The sequence below is a fragment of the Enhydra lutris genome, unplaced genomic scaffold (genome assembly GCF_002288905.1).
Source record: "Enhydra lutris kenyoni isolate GAN:26980312 unplaced genomic scaffold, ASM228890v2 scaffoldscaffold92, whole genome shotgun sequence".
Lineage (NCBI taxonomy): Eukaryota > Metazoa > Chordata > Mammalia > Carnivora > Mustelidae > Enhydra > Enhydra lutris.
This window is the reverse complement of record NW_019154176.1, coordinates 1,405,985-1,421,142: the sequence shown is the minus strand read 5'-3', so window position 1 is coordinate 1,421,142 and position 15,158 is coordinate 1,405,985. Positions and strand designations below refer to the sequence as shown.

The following is a 15,158-nucleotide window of genomic DNA, read 5'->3' as shown; positions in this document are numbered from 1 at the left end:
GTTTTGAGAGCCAGTGGCATCAACAGAAAAACCAGTCACTTCAGGTAACGGGAAGTCTCTGAACAGGAAGGCTGCCCCAGGTAAGTGGAAACACCATCTGATTCCAGAAGTCCTGTCTTTGAACCCCAGGAAGACTTGGAACTAACTATACAAAGATCAAGCAAACCCAAGCCATAGCATCAGTGGGTTTGCATCAGAAAGGGAATCTGTACCTATTTGGTTCTTTTTAAGATCGGACAGATGAGCCTGATGTAAGGACATTCTTGTAACAGGCAGTACTTCCCAGTGCGTAAATGAGCGACCGAGAGGCATGGTTCTGATGTCTGACCGCATACTGCACGGGATTTGAACCTCCTGAGACGCTGGCTAAGGTTCATGGCACTTAAAAGTTTTCCCAGCTCACAGGAATCCTTTTACACCCAGACAAGCTCGGAAACCCCAGAGCTGACAAACGCTGCCTCGGTGACCAGGTGAGCCACGGAATCCGGCGCTACTGGGACCCCTCAGAACCAACAGCTCAGCTCTGTGTGGAAGGGCCTGGCCTGCGGTAGGCCCAGAACAAGCAGAAGATTCGCTGAGTCAAGGAAGAATCAGGGTTGGCATTACTCAACGTTATCAGTGGTGAAACCCAGAAATAAACTGGAATGGTCTTTTCCACACAAATCCTGACCACTGAAATCCCTCACAGGCATGTGTGCGCGTATGCACGTGCACACACGCATACACACATGCACACGCCTGGGCCCCACAGTGTGTGCAAGCGGGGCGCGTAAAACAGGAGTCCCACTTCGTGAGCCACAAATCAACACACCGTAGGATACAAACGTATAAAAAAGGCTGAGCTTTTATTTCCAAATTGGCACATGCAGAAGGCACAGGAGCAAATGGCTTTGGGGCACCAGAGTAGAAAGGGGGAGGGGTGTATCGGAGGTTCCCCTACCTGTACCACCTCCTAAGCGCACTTAAGACAGGACCAGTGGAGGGGCTGTGGCCCTGAGGGTCCCACTGGCTCTGGATGAGAACCCTGGGACAGCTTCCCAGGAAGGAATCCCTTCTCCCAGGGTGGGGGCAGGACCTTGCCAGCTCTCCCACCTAGAGGGACCAGCGCCCTCAGGAGGGCCAGGGTCAGAGAGAGAAGAGCAGGATAAGAACCAGAAGAAGCACCCCCAGCAGCACCACAATGGCACACCACTGTCGGCGGTCTGGGGGCAAAAGGGTCAGAGGTTACAGGGGGACGGGGTACCACCCCTGCCACCCCCCACCCAGCTGCCTCCCCAAGGGGTCTTACCACTCGTCATGTGGGATACTTTGGCCATCTTCCTGAGGACCCCATCCATCCGGGACTGGGTGTGGTCCATCTCATGAGCGAAGGCATCCAGCATGCTGTCGAGACCAAGATGGTGTAAACCCCCAGAAGTGCTGGGCGCACTGGTGCAGCCAACTGAGGCTTCCCAGCCCCGCCTCCCCCTCCCACCCCCAGCAGGATCCTGGCCTCACATGCCCTGCTCGTCCAGCTCCTCCCCAACACGGCCGGACATGTGTTTCAGAACCCGGATGCTCCCAGACACCATTTCTAGCTGTTGATCCTGTTGGTCTAAGATCAGCTGCAGATTGAAGGAGTGGGAACTGCTATCAGCAAGGGGTCCTGAGCCGTGTCCAGGCTCCTCCCACCCCGGGGCTCCCCAACCACCCACACAAACCTGCTGTGTGGCCTGCTGCTCCTCAATGTAACGGGAGGCGGCTGAGGCCATGCTGGCGTCCAGCAGATCGCTGGATGGCTTCTGGGCGGCTGGCTTGCCTGCCAGCATCTATGGAGGCACAGGGCACAGATTCAGGGAGAGGCGGCCACTCAGAACAGAGCCAGACACAGGTCTGTGGCAAATCTAGATGGTTGTTGGGAAGGTAGTCTTGGGAATGGGATAGCCTGGATTCCCCTGACCCACCACTTACTAGCAAGGTGACCCCAAGGCCATATCACTTGACCTCCCTGTGCCTCAGTTTCCTCATCTGTAAAATGGGGGAAATTCCTGGGGCTGGAATGAGGATTGACCAAATTAATCCATGGAGAACATTTATCATATAAACAGATATATTTAAGAATTTGGACCTTAATCCTCCAGGCAGCACACCTGGAAAGCATGTGGGCTCTGATACGGGGCTCCAAACTCAGCCCCCCACCCTCCCAGATCCCACAGTGGGATGGAGACAGGTGGGTTTCATAACATGCAAAGAATGGACGCATGACACAGAAGGAAAAAGTGTGCCAACAGAGGCAGCTGGGAGAGTGCCCACAAAAGGCATGAGCAGGCACACTCATGGGGGAAATGGTACGCAAGCCAACCACAGGGGGCAATTCAGAGGCCAAGTTCTCCTGCTCAGATGCCTGGGTACAGACACAGAAAAGTAGGCATACATCTTGGAAACAGTAACACACCAAGCAAAAAAAGAGAAAGGAAACAGACATCCAGACCCACACCAGGAGGCAGGAAGGACTATATGCACAGAGAGGGCTCACTTGTACACAACCAGAAAGAGCAAGCAGGTGGACAGCCAGGAGACAAGTGCATGCAGAGAGAACAGACACGCACACAGAAGGGACAGACAACGCAAGGGGGACAGGTGAACTAACACAGAAGGGTCAGGATCATGCGCAAAGGGGAGGGTCTCTCTGAGAGGCTCTGGTGAGGATATTGGGTCTGGATGGCTTACCTCTCTATTATTCCTCTCCATGAAGGCTATGGCTGCAGGGCTGACCATATGGTCCTTCATATCCTGCGGGAGAGGACGCCATAGTGAGTAAAGACACCCCAACCTCCCCGCACTCAGGCCACTGAAACTCTCCTCACCTGGACTGCCTCCCGCATCCGCTCCACGAACACCTTTCTCTCCTGCAGGTCTCCGGCTGGGAGCTTGAACTTTCCTGGGTTGGCTTCAACTATGCGTAAACCCCGAGTCAGGAGTCAAGGCCAAAGCCAGACACAACCCTGTCCTCTGCCTCAAGCCCTTAACTCCTCCCAGGAGTCCAGCCGCCCCCTGCCACAGCAATGGGTTCTCCCAGCACGCCTTGCAACGCCCCCCAGGATATCGATGGTCTCCTCCAGGTCCTCGAGGTCCCACTCGATGCTGCGAAGGCCATTCCGCAGCTCATTGGTCGTCCAGTCCAGCTCTTCGCGGCCCACGGCCGCGTCCTCTTGCAGGAGCTCGCACCAGCGCTGGTACAGCCCGCGGGCCGTGTTCACCGCCTTCTGCACCTCACTGCGGGCCGGGGCACACACAGCGGTCATGGCTGGGGGCCGGCGATCCTCCCGCCCGCCACTGCGCCCCCAAATGAGTGGGGCGTCTCAGGATACCCTGATACCCCCCTGCATATCCCTCCCACTAGACCCTCTGGCTGGCGCACCCCGACGGCCGTGCCCAGACCGCCTAGCACGCTCTGGCGGGCACGCGGGCACTAGCTGGCACGGGGCCCGAGCACCCTCCTCCCTCCTTCATTGCTGTCACTCACCCTCGGACAACAAAAAATGGGTCTTCGAGAGACATGTCACACCCCCTCCCCCCGCCCGAGGCCGAGCCCCCCCCCCCCTCTCGGCTTTGGTAGCGGGTTCCCTCCCAGTAGTGGGGAACGTGCCACCACCCCCGCCCCCGTCACGTGATTCGTACCACCATCGAGAGCGGGTACGCCAGAGTAGAAAGAGAGGCTTCGGAGGCCCGACGTGCGGAAACTTCCGCCCTTCTCTCGGCCATCTTTATTGTGGGCACAGAAGGCTTCGCGTTCGCGTACCCCGCCGCCACCGGCAATGTTCCAGTTATGTTTGGCTGGGTTGGGGGATCGGAGCCCTGATCACTCAGTTCGAGACCAAGCCCTTTGGATTGTTGCTGGGCAACTTGTTTCCCTTTGGGGCAATGTGAATAATAATAACCTCCTTCAAATCAGAGATTATGGCCGGGGAAAGGGATCATTCGATTCAGAGATCCTCTTCAGAGATTTGCTGAGCCTGCACCTTGATTCTGACCTGGGAGATCTCCCCAGCCTAGGATTGGGAAGGGAAATGATGGTCCTCCCCACTCTCCCGCGGGAATGGAGGTGCGAAGTCTTTTTGGACTCCTCTACTGGGCTCTTCCCTCTTTTTTTTTTTTTCCTACGGAGGAAGGGCGCCTCGAGATCGACCTGGGGCGGGGTGGCTGAGTGGGGGCCCCAGAGATGCTCCTGGGGTGTGTAGTCTTTCTGGGTGCGAAGATGGCAGTCGCGGGAGGGGGTGTGGTGGTGGCTCTGAGGGTTGTTGTAGGTACAAGGAAGTCCTCTGCGTGTGGGTTCTCCATCTGGGGAGGGGCCAGGAATGCCTGGAGACAGACTCAGAGTAGACCCCTGTGTGACAAAGGCGCTCTGTGTGGGGTCTCCGGAAATGGATTTTTTCAGAGGTGAGCTATCACCTGAGTGGGGTCGTGGTCTGTTTCTGGAGAGATCGGGGCGGGATGTCTTAAGTTCTTGGAGAGTCTGTGTGCCCCTGTGCTTCAGAGTCGCTGCACAGAGTCTGAGATAGCGCCTGGGCTGGGGATGTCCTTGTGGATTCGCCGAGGTGGTGCAGGGGGAGATGGGGGCGTCCTCAGCAGGTCGCCCTAGTGTAGCAGGATCGTTGAATAGGCACAGTTTTAAGAGCAAATAATTGCTGAGTCCCCATGTGCGGGGGTGGGGGGGACGAGGAGGAAGGCGGTGCGTGAGGGTTCTCCAAGGTTGCGTGGTTTGCCCGGGGTGGGGGGGGGGGGGGGCAGGAATACCTGGGAGAGAACCTTGTAGGGAGAAATTTTTGTGGGGTCTTTATGGCGGAACAAGGATGAAGGGATCCTCAGCGAATCGCCCGTTGTGTTGGCAAGGTCTTTGTGGAGGGTCTCAGGGAGTTGGTGTGAGTGGAAGCCCTGAGGTTGCCCCAGGTGCCGGCGGAGGTTTTCCCGGAGGCAACCACGCCTTCTGGGCCTCAGGAGCCCGCCAGGCTGGACTCTGGTCCGGAAGCCGGAGACTACAGCCAATCCTAGCTGCCGGGAGAGGGGGAGGAGGAGGGAAGGGGCGTGTCCGGAGGCCAAGGCACCGCCCCCACCCGCCCGGAAGGAGGCCGCCACAGCTCAGAGTGGAGATCCCGGCCCCTGTCCTTATATGGGCAGCCGGAAGCGGCTCGCGCGCCTGCCCTACGTCATTATATCCAAATTTAGTCGTGGAAGTCTGGCGCTTCCAGTGGCCGGAAGATTCTGCCCGCCCGTCGGCGGCTGGGGGAGGCGGGGGGAGAGAGGAGCCTTTCCTTAAAGGGCCCTTGCCACGAATGAATGGAGCTGTAGGAACAGTTTTGCATCTTATTTTGGAGAAACTGGAAATAGGTTTTCTTGGAGCGATAGGGCGTAGCGGAGGGTGGGGCCGATGTTTTCCATCTGTCTGCTCTCTGCGTTGCTCAGTTTACAGCTCCTACCCCAACCTCGCGTCCCGGGAGGCAAAGGCGGAGCAGGGCCGTATAGTCAAGGGGCGCTGCCACGTGTTCTCCCGGCCCGTCCTGTTGCCGGGTCCTCCGTCTTGCGAGTACCCAGCCCAGCCGTGGACCTTTTGTAGAGGGAAACTGGGGGGTGTTCGGTGTGGAGCGCGGGAATGGCAGCGCGGGCTGCGCTGGTGTCTGCAGACATCCGCTGCCCGTGGAATGGGCAGCTATGCCCTGGGGCCAGCAGCGCTGCCCGCCGCCTCACTGCCTACAAGGGGAGTGAGGAGGGCTGGCTTACGCTAGAGATACGCAGGAGCTGGAGGCCCCAGTGGCCTGTTTGTTCGTTTAGCAAATACTGAACGAGTCACTATGTCTCGATTGCCCCGCCTGAAGAAATCAGGTATAACAGTACCCTTTGCGGAGTGGAGGTAAGGCATCAGTGAGGTATTTTGTAAAGGAAACCCTTAACAGCGCCTGGCGGGTAGGACTTACTAGTGTTAGCACGGTTATTTATTAAAAAAACATTAATCGGTTACTGATTCAAAAAAACATTAGACACCTGGTAGATGCTAGGAACTGTGCCCACGGGGGATGTACCGGTTCGAACCCCGGTCTTCCCCGGCGCGAAGGGAAACTTGCCGCCTACAACCAGCTGGGGTTTCAGACGCAAGCACGTGGGTGGATTCTGCCCGGCATCTGCGGCCCGCGTCTTCGGGGCCTGCGCGCTAGCTCATTGAGGGCCCTGAGAAAGGAGACCACCCCGAGAGCTCCGCCTGGACTGGGGGACGCTCCTCCTCGCCCCGACTCACGTCCCTTTCCCCCCGTTCGGTAAATCCCACCCTGTCGCTTTAAGGAGCCTCTCGCAGCGGTGCGTTGGGAAGCCCGGATGCGGCTCTCCGATTGGGCGGGGCGTCTCGGTGACTTCACTCCGGGTACAAAAGGGCCCGGGTGGCGGGCGCCGGGGCAGAGCGTCCTAGCAGTGTCACAGCGTGGGTTGGCCTGAGCGGAGAAGCGTGAGCGAGCGCGTTGCCCGGAGTGCACCTGCTACCAGCCCTGCCCAGCCAGGGAGTCCCTGCAGCCGTCGCCCCCGCCGTCGAGCCGCCATGGAAGTGCAGAAGGAGGCGCAGCGCATCATGACTCTGTCGGTGTGGAAGATGTACCATTCCCGCATGCAACGCGGTGGCCTGCGGCTGCACCGGAGTCTGCAGTTATCGCTGGTCATGCGCAGCGCCCGAGAGCTCTACCTCTCAGCCAAGGTGGAAGCCCACGAGCCCGAGGTGCCCTTGCCGCCTGTTCGCTCCCCTGATCCTCGCCTGCACCAGTCGCGGGAAGCGGAAGCTGTAGTCGAGGCAGCGCCCCCCGACGGTGAGCAGCCCTCCCCGGAGCCCATGGACACGCGGGAGGCGCCGCCAGCCGAGGAGACCCCAGCCCGCTGTGCCCCACGCCCCGCCAAAGTCAGCCGAAAGCGGCGAAACAGCAGTCTGAGTGACGGCGGGGACGTCGGACTGGTCCCAAGCAAGAAAGCCCGTCTAGAAGAAGAGGGGGAAGGAGCCTCTGCGGAGGTCCCTGATCGCCTGCAGCCACCTCCCGCGCAAGCCGAGGGCGCCTTCCCGAACCTGGCGCGCGTCCTCCAGAGGCGCTTCTCCGGCCTCCTGAACTGCAGCCCCGCCGCCCCCCCGACGGCGCCGCCGGCGTGCGAGGCGAAGCCGGCCTGCCGCCCCGCGGACAGCATGCTGAACGTGCTCGTGCGGGCCGTGGTGGCCTTCTGAGGGTCCCTGAGCGGCGCCACCGGAGCCCAGAGCGCGGGCCGAACCGTCGGCCGCAGAGCGCAGACCCGAGGCGAGGTCCATCCCCGGGGGAGTGCCCGCCGAAACCGTGGAGAGGAGCTGCTCCCCCAGGCTGCGGAGAGGCCTGAAGAGGGACTCTGCCCCCGGGGAGCCGTCGCCGCCTGTGTGCAGCGGCGGCGCCGAGGAGCCCGAGCCGGGAGCGCGAGCGCCTTCCGCCGAGACCTGCTGCGCCCACAGGTGCTGTCTTAACGGACTGGGACGTGGACCTTTCCCTCTCTCCTTCTGGGACTGGGAGCAGGGAGGCTTGGTTCTTTAAACTCCTCAGGGTCGGACTTTATTTTTCAGTGGGAGCTGTGCTGCCCTTTCAAGGTTTTTCAGTAGTTGGTGTTTGCATTTCCAACCTCAGAAAATAATTCCAGGCAGGCGCTCCCCTTCCCCCACCGAGTGACATACTTGTGCAGGCGGTCATCGTTGCGTCATGGGGCAGACGTGGGGAGCTTCCTGTTGCCTTGCGTGGGTGTGGGGCCTGGGAGGAGGGTCTGGGGTGTGAACCGCCCTGGGGAATGGGAGGAGGGCCTCCTGAGTCACCTCGCCCCGCTTGCTGCGGGCTTGTGCCCCGCGCCCCTGAGCCTTCGGGTGAAAAGCGGCGGGGGGCGGGGGTGCTGCTCTAATTTCAGGTTACAGTTTTCTCATCTGGTGCGTTAGAGGTGGGAATATGTTCACTGTCTCAAGCGTGACCATTTCTCAGACACACAGACACAACCCAGACAGTCCTGGTCTGAATCACAAAAATTGGTGCGGGTGTTCAGAGGGCTGTAACGCTGAGCTGGGACCAGTTGCTGGTAGGACTGGGCCAGTTTGGGGAGGGGAAGATTCTTGCCAGGGCGTCCTGAGGCCTGTTTACCTTTACTGTGGTGGTTTCTGTTTAATTTCATCTATCTGGCCTTCTGCTAGAAACGCCAGATAAAATAAAGACCATTTGAATAAAGTCTGCCCGGCCTGTCTGGTTTTCTTCCCTGGTGGGGGAGGGGCAGGGTTAAGGGGTCAGGAGCTGGCTGCGGCTTGTTGGGGCCCCAGAAACCGGTCTGACCGGCTATCACGTGGGTTGAGTGGGCGGGATGGGGCTGGGCCCCCTTTTCTTTGCCAGAGCGTTTCCGTGCCGGGTGCCCTGGTGTTCCGACTGCCTAAGCTCCCCCATATTTGGGAGTTTCTTCGACATTCTACAACTCCGGGGCGGGGGGGTTGCCGAGTTTGAGACGGTGGGGGGGATATTGCTGGGTTCAGTGCCCCAGGCGAATTGGGAGGGCCACGCCTCCTTCGGAGACTTTGGAAGGAAGGCAAATCTCACCCCACCCCCCGCCCCGCTTGATCAACTGAACCCGCTTTGGCCGGGGCCCCACGGGTTGCGGGGTTGTGAGCTTTGGAGCGCTCTTTACACCCCTATTGTGATCTCGGTCGGTATAACTGTGTGACTCAGGCTGAAAGGTGAGTTCCCAGCCTCAGTTTTCCTCATCTGTGAAGTGGGCCTCTAAACAGCTTTCCCTCGAGGCGGCTGTAGAGTTAGAAATGCCCGTGAGAACCCTAGTTATTTGGTTTGGGTCCAACCCAGCTCCGTTTCAGTCACCCGAGAGCCGAAAACGCTCATAATTCACCCACCGCTGATCTAAGAGAGGGCCTGTAAGGCGTTGCCCCAGGGCGGGTGGCGGGGTGGCTGTTGGGAGGACAAAGGAGCCGCAGGTGCGGACAGTGAGGACGGCGGGAGCCTCCGGGAAAGCGGCCGCCCCGCCTCCAGACGGCTGGCTTCGGCGCCGCGAGCCTTCTGCGACCCCGGGGGACCTGACCCCGAGGCCCTAGGGTGGAAGGAGGAGGGTGCGGTGGAGGGCGGACCCGTCCCGGAACGCCCGCCTCCGGCTCTCCTCCTGCCTCCTCCACCCACCCCGCCCCCCACTCCCCGCCTCCGGCAGTGTGCTCCCTGGGGAATCTAGCCTCGCTCGCCTCCACGGCCACCTGATTCTTTCCTGGGAAACATGGGAGACTTTAGCGCCACCCACTTGGAGTCCTGACCCATAACACCCTAGTGGGACGTCGGTGGGAGGACGGGAGCCCCACCCCCCCCTGCGGCAGTTCAGTGCGTTCGCGTGGGAGCAGATCCCCCGAGAACCTAGCCCGCCCCGGGAAGTCCCTGGCGGCTGGGGAGGGGGCCCTCACAGCGCATCCTGTCTCAGAAACGTCCTGGCCCTTCCTTCCTCCCGGGAAGCGGCCTGGCTGGTCCCCGCCCCTGCCTCCTGGGCGTAGGGGGGTGGGGGGCGGTTTCCGGTCTGGGGGCTGGAGGTGATGCGGTGGGAGACAGGAGATCCCCGCTCGCGCCTCTCTAAGATACGCTCCTTCCCGAGACCCCCATTTCACCCTTCAGAATAGGCAACATTTGTCACAATAACCAACTCTGATGAGGTTTGCAGTTTTCACACCTTTACGTGGCATTGGATTATTGGGATAGGCCCTGGGGTGGGGGTGGGGGGCAGTCATTGATGGGACAGTAGCTGTGAAAACAAAAAATATCACCTATCCCTTGACCAGTGGATCCTCCAGGGAGCCTCAGGCCGGCAGCAGGAGGCTCCAGGACAGCATTCACTACAGCACTGTCCAAACAGGCCCAAACTGGAAAAAACCTACATGCTCATCATCCAACCGAACTGGTCCCTCCCCAGTGAAGAAACGGTGGGAGGGGGACAGGACGGAGTTGTGGGGTCAGAACACAGATCCTGGAGCCAGTCTACCAGCTCTGCTTGCTGGCTGTGCAGCGTTGGGCAAGTCACCTTGTCTCTCTGGGCCTCAGTTTCCTTAGCTGTAAATTGTGGAGACTAGCAGTCCCTATCGCTCAGGTTCATCACGAAGAGGAAGTGACAGACTAGGTATAAAGTGGTTGGGGAACACCTGGCACACCGGAAGTGTTGTTATTTTATTAACGTGGGAACCCAGGGGGAGAACAGTGCCGCCATTTAGAAGCACATACAGCCCTACGGACATACATGTCACGTGTGCACAGACGCCGGGCTCATCCATCCCAGAGAGCTGGGACAAATAGTTCCTCCCTCCAGTGGCTCGGTGTGAGCGAGGGTCAGCCTCCCCTCCTCAGCTCTGGAGTTTGGTCTCATCCTAGTGACTTGACAGGGCTGACTCTTCCCTTCTGGGGGGGGGGGGAAACACTTCTCAAGCCGAGGGCCTCTGTCTACACTCAGCCCTTGGTAGTAGTCTCATTCAGTCTTAGGGCTCTAAATGCCGCTCTGCGCTGACGCCTGACGCCCATATTTCCCTCTCCATCCTGGACCTACCCCCTGCCCCCAGACTTTCTGTTCAAGCCCCCTCCCTATGTCTCCTTGTGGGGCACTAAGGTATCCTGAACCTGACGGGACCCAAAGAGAATTCTTGCTGTTTCCTGCCAGCCCCCTGATTGAGGGAGCCTCCTTGAATCCCTTTTTCTCCTTTCCTCGCACGGCACCCAGTCCCAGGTGCTGTCCACTTGACTTCCCATCCCATTCCACTTTCCCCACCTTCAGGACTCCCATCTTAATGTGAGTGGCGGCCATCACCTCTCCTCTAGGTCAGGGCAGTGGCTTCCTCCCTGCCTTTGCCTCCTCAGTCCATTCTACACAGCAGCTACACAGATCTTACAAAATGCAGATTGGATCATTTCACTCTCTGGCTCCCCTCTGTTTCATCCACAGTGGCCTCCTTCCTGTTTGGAGAACAGGCCAAGCATGTTCTAGCCCAGGGCCTTTGCACTTGCTGTTCTTCTGCCTACGATGCTCTTCTCCCAGACGCCCAACCTTTCTTTCTTCAGATTTTTGCTGAAATGTCACTTCCTTGGAGTGGTCTTTGGCCACCTGATCTAAAACACCTCCCCATTCTGCCACTCAGCTCCGTTACCCATCTTCTTGAACTTCCTTAGGTCACTGCTTACCGTCCGAAAGGGTACATTTATGTTCTAATTAGCATCTGTGCCCTCATTAGAATATCACTTCCAGGAATGCCCAACACAGGCCTGAAAGAGTGAATGGGGCTGTCTGGGGTAAGCAAGTGCTAAGTGCTAAATATTTATTGTCTCATTTAATCAGTGGCTTCTCATGACTCTTAGAATTTTCCAAATTTCAGACAGCTGACAGGCAGGATTTTTGTCATATCTGCATACCGACTGTACTATTATTTATCTAAAATTTTTTCTTATTGTAACTCACTTGTTAATCACTAACCATACTTAGAAGGTAACAGTTAATAAAAGTTACAGTGAAAACAAAACGTCATAAGATCCTGCTGAAACAGACAGCTTTCTTAGTTAGAAAGCGAGATTAGCAAGTTACACGTTACTAGGATAGGAAGAGGCCTATCTTTAGTCAGAAGACTAGGGGAAGACCGAAAGCTGAAAAGAGAGCAACTAAGGGATTCATTCTCTTCTTTAAATATTAGCATTACATCACTTTGCCCACTATTCCGGAGTTAGGAAAATTCTGCTTCTGGAAGAGAGACAAAGCTACAAATGCCCCCCCCCCCCCCGCCATTTTAGTCCAAGACTCCTGTTTATGGACATCCAGATCAAGAGCTACTTCCCCCCCCACCCCGGTAGTATCATAGTTGCAATTTTACATTCGTTTCTGGATTTGTCTCTCCTAGCCTCTAGCCTCCATGCAAGCGCAGAAACAAGTCTAGCAGGTGCGTACTAAGTGGTTTTTTGTGAATGAATGATCACTTGGAACTCTCCTAGGAGATTGGTCCTTTGAACTCCACTTTTTACGGATCGGGAAGCGGAGACCAGAGAGGATCGCCTTGCCCTGCAGGAGAGCAACTAGGGAACAGCTCTAGTCGTGTCTGCCATCCCCAAATCCCCTCCCCTCTCCGCTGTGCAGGACAGGCGCCCCGCTGAAGCCTCCGCAGAGCTGGGAAGGGGCTGGGCCACAGAAGCAGCACCCAGACCGGTTTACCCGCTTTCAGGAACCTGGGCGAGGTCCGCGCGTCAGAGAGGAGGAAACGCAGGCCCTGGCCAAGCCGGGCGAGTACCGCACTCGCGCGGCGAGGAAACCTGACTTCCGGGCGGGGCTGCCGGGTCCGTAACTAGACAACGCGGGGCGGAGCGATCTGGGTGTCAATCACAGGCGGGGGCGGGATTTACGAGTTTACCCGGTCTCGTGCTTTGCTCCGGAGCTGCCCCTGCGCGCGGCCCCGAGTGACTTCCAAGAACTCCCCGGGTAGTGCGCCGCCGGGTCCACGCCCCTCGCCCCCAAACCGGCCCCTTCCGGAGCCCGCCCAGGCCCTCCGCGCGTGGTCCCCTACTCCCAAGCACGCCCTGCGGATGGAAGGCGGAGGCCGAGCCAGGGGCGTCTGGGGCTGGGGGCCCAGCTTGGAATCAGGTAAATGGCGGAAAAAGCGGAATGGAAATGGGGATTGCCAGCGTTTGAGGCTTACGCCCCCCACCGTCGTCGTGGTGGCTGCTGAAACCCCCATGTGTCCACAGGAGCTCAGAACCCCACACCAGCGTTCAGGGGGACCAGAACCCCCGCAGCAGTATCTGGTGGAGCTCAGATCCACATACCTATGTTCAGGGGAGCCCGCACCTTGCCCATCCCTGTCCAGAGTTGCTCTCGCTAGGGTACTTCTCTGTTTCCTGAGGCTCAGCCTAGGGCTTGTATTCCCCCAGGCTCTGTGTTAAGGGGAGTTTAGGTCTCCCGAGATTTGTGTCCAGGAGAGCTGAGGCCAAGGCCGAAGGCCTTCTACCTACTGGTTCAGGCTTGAGACCTCCCCCACAGCCACCTCCCAGCCTGATCCTTTTTAACGCAGCCCCTCTCAGCAGAAATCTCCCTGGGTTCCCTGCCCCCGCCCAGCTCTTTTTATTTCTCTTGGCCTTCCAACCTCCCGGCTTCATCGGTCCCGACTCCCCCCACCCCCCGCGCCTCCCCCAGCACATTGTTGACTCTCAGCTAAGAAATAATCTCAATGTTCTCTGACCCCCCACCGTTTCAGCTCCTTCCCGCACCCTGGCTGCTCCCCTGGCCCCCTTGGGGACCTGCCTTTCCCCGCCTGCCACCGACTGGCACCAATTAATTTCCTCCTCAGCCTGTCCACCCACATCTGGTGGCCAGCTGCTCGCCCTCGCCCTGCCCGCCCCCAGGGTCTCCCAGGGAATTGCTAACAGCTCTCCTCCTCCCTGCACCCCTCAAATCCGGGAAGCCCCACCAAAAGCACAGGCTTCCTCCCCTCCCCCACCGGAGTCTGCTAATCGGAAAAAGCTGACAGTTAGGACCTGGAGAAGAGATCTGAAATCAGATGGAGGAGGGGTGGGGTGTGAAACTTTCTGAACCAGAGATGGGGGTGGTTTGTGGCGTGGAGGGGGGAAAGTGGTGGAGGGAGGGAGGCAGGAGTTTAAGTTTTACCTAAAAAGCTCAGATCAAAGCTTTCTGGTTTCCAGATGGGGACTGCAGGGAGGGCCGCCCCCACCCAGGGGCAGGCAAAGCTGAGCACCCCCCTTCTCGGAAACCCCCTGAGATGTGGCGGTGACAGCTGTGCCCCAGCCCGTGCCCGGCGGGCTTCCTTTTCCTGTGCTCACTCTCCCGACAGCCTGGCCAGCAGCCTGGAGACACCGGTCAGGCCCTTTTGAAGGGGCTCCCCAGAGGGTCTTCCTGGCCGACAACAATGGGCTTCTGTAGCTGCCCGACGCCAGGGGCTTCCTGTTAACCCTTCTCTCCGATTGTAGCCTGGGGAGCATCTCAGAGCCCTGGACTGCGGAGGGGGACAGGGAGGGAGGGCGTTGACCAAGGAAGCAAGCAAACACACAGCTCTTTTTCTCCTGTTGTGGGTCTTGTTTTCAAAAGTGATCAGAAACGGTGAGCTGAATGCAGACCTTGCCTTCCCCATGGAATCATAGAGCCTGGTTCTTGGCTTTCTGTTGAGCTGAGGGCTGGACAGCCAGCGCACAGGGCATAGCTAGTCTGGGAGAATCCTCCACCCGGAGCACCCAGCCATCCCAGGATCTCTGGTGGCGGGCATGGCTGGGTCGAGGGACCCAGGTGAATCCAAGATACACCCGCTTTTGCTGCCCTGTCAGATGAGCTGGCGGTCACGCCCCCCTGAGCCAGTTCCCTGGGTGGTCTGGGCCTCAGTTTCCCTGTCTGGGAAGTTCTCCCAGGCGCCTGAGAAGAGCACAGGGTGGTCCTCACGGGCCAGAGTGACCTGAGCCGGGGCTCCTGGAGATCTTTTGCTGTTCCTTGGAGCCCTGGGAAGCCATGTTGGGGAATTAGCTGCTGTGTTAATCTGAGGATGCACGCGAAGTCCCTTCTGTTTACAGAGCTAGCCTAAGAAGTTCACCCTTGAGAGATTCTGTGAGCCTCCGTGAGCCTCTAAGGGCCTCCCCACCAGCCCTGAGACAGCATCCGGCCCTGGAGGCTTTCCAGTTGTTACAGACCAGATAACAAGCCCTGTTTTAAGAAGAGGCTACATTCAGGGGCCTCCCACCAGCCGGGTACCGTTTGGTGCTTGGCTCCTCCCCTGTGTTCGCTGATCCGTCCCTGCAAGCCCAGGTCAGAATTAAAGTAGGCACTTTCACTGGTCCCATTCTACAGATAAAGTAATTGAGGCACAGAGCAGGTGTGTGTCTAGTAAAACAGAGTCCACTGTTTTTCTCTCTTCTGGATTGGGGGGCCGGAGGCAGGCATTAGGTAGGGGCCTTTGTCCACACCAGCGCCCCACGTCTCCCTGCCATCACTAGGTGGCCTTTTCTCTCTCTCCCTCCATTCTCAGCAAACTGCCCCCAGGTTTGCCCACCAAATGCCCTCTTTAGCTTTTTCAGACCCACTTGCTGGGTGACTTGGTACCATCTTTTCTCCCCCTTCCAATGGCGAAAAGCCCCCCAAGGGCCAATATGTGC

At 58.5% G+C, this 15,158-nt stretch overlaps 2 protein-coding genes across 3 annotated transcripts; one reads left to right on the top strand and one right to left on the bottom strand.

Annotated features, from left to right (window-relative positions):
- Positions 1-825: 825 nt before the first annotated feature.
- Positions 826-3,589, bottom strand: LOC111162497 (syntaxin 10). Of its 2 annotated transcripts, none has more exons than XM_022526951.1 (8): positions 3,506-3,589; positions 3,086-3,255; positions 2,847-2,941; positions 2,710-2,772; positions 1,701-1,808; positions 1,498-1,604; positions 1,289-1,383; positions 826-1,202 (listed from the first exon to the last, which is right to left on the bottom strand). In XM_022526951.1, the coding sequence occupies exons 1-8, from the start codon at positions 3,538-3,540 to the stop codon at positions 1,126-1,128; spliced, it is 750 nt and encodes a 249-aa protein (XP_022382659.1). In that variant the 5' UTR covers positions 3,541-3,589; the 3' UTR covers positions 826-1,125. The 2 variants fall into 2 exon arrangements, with proteins under 2 accessions (XP_022382659.1, XP_022382660.1); XM_022526952.1 differs by lacking the exon at positions 2,710-2,772 and adding an exon at position 2,838 and having other exon boundaries at positions 827-1,202; positions 1,701-1,793; positions 2,917-2,941; positions 3,506-3,587.
- A 2,816-nt stretch (positions 3,590-6,405) lies between these two features.
- LOC111162461 (immediate early response 2) lies at positions 6,406-8,237 on the top strand. The gene has a single exon (XM_022526894.1). It carries the CDS (start codon positions 6,563-6,565, stop codon positions 7,226-7,228), a length of 666 nt encoding a protein of 221 aa, XP_022382602.1. The 5' UTR covers positions 6,406-6,562; the 3' UTR covers positions 7,229-8,237.
- Positions 8,238-15,158: the final 6,921 nt, after the last annotated feature.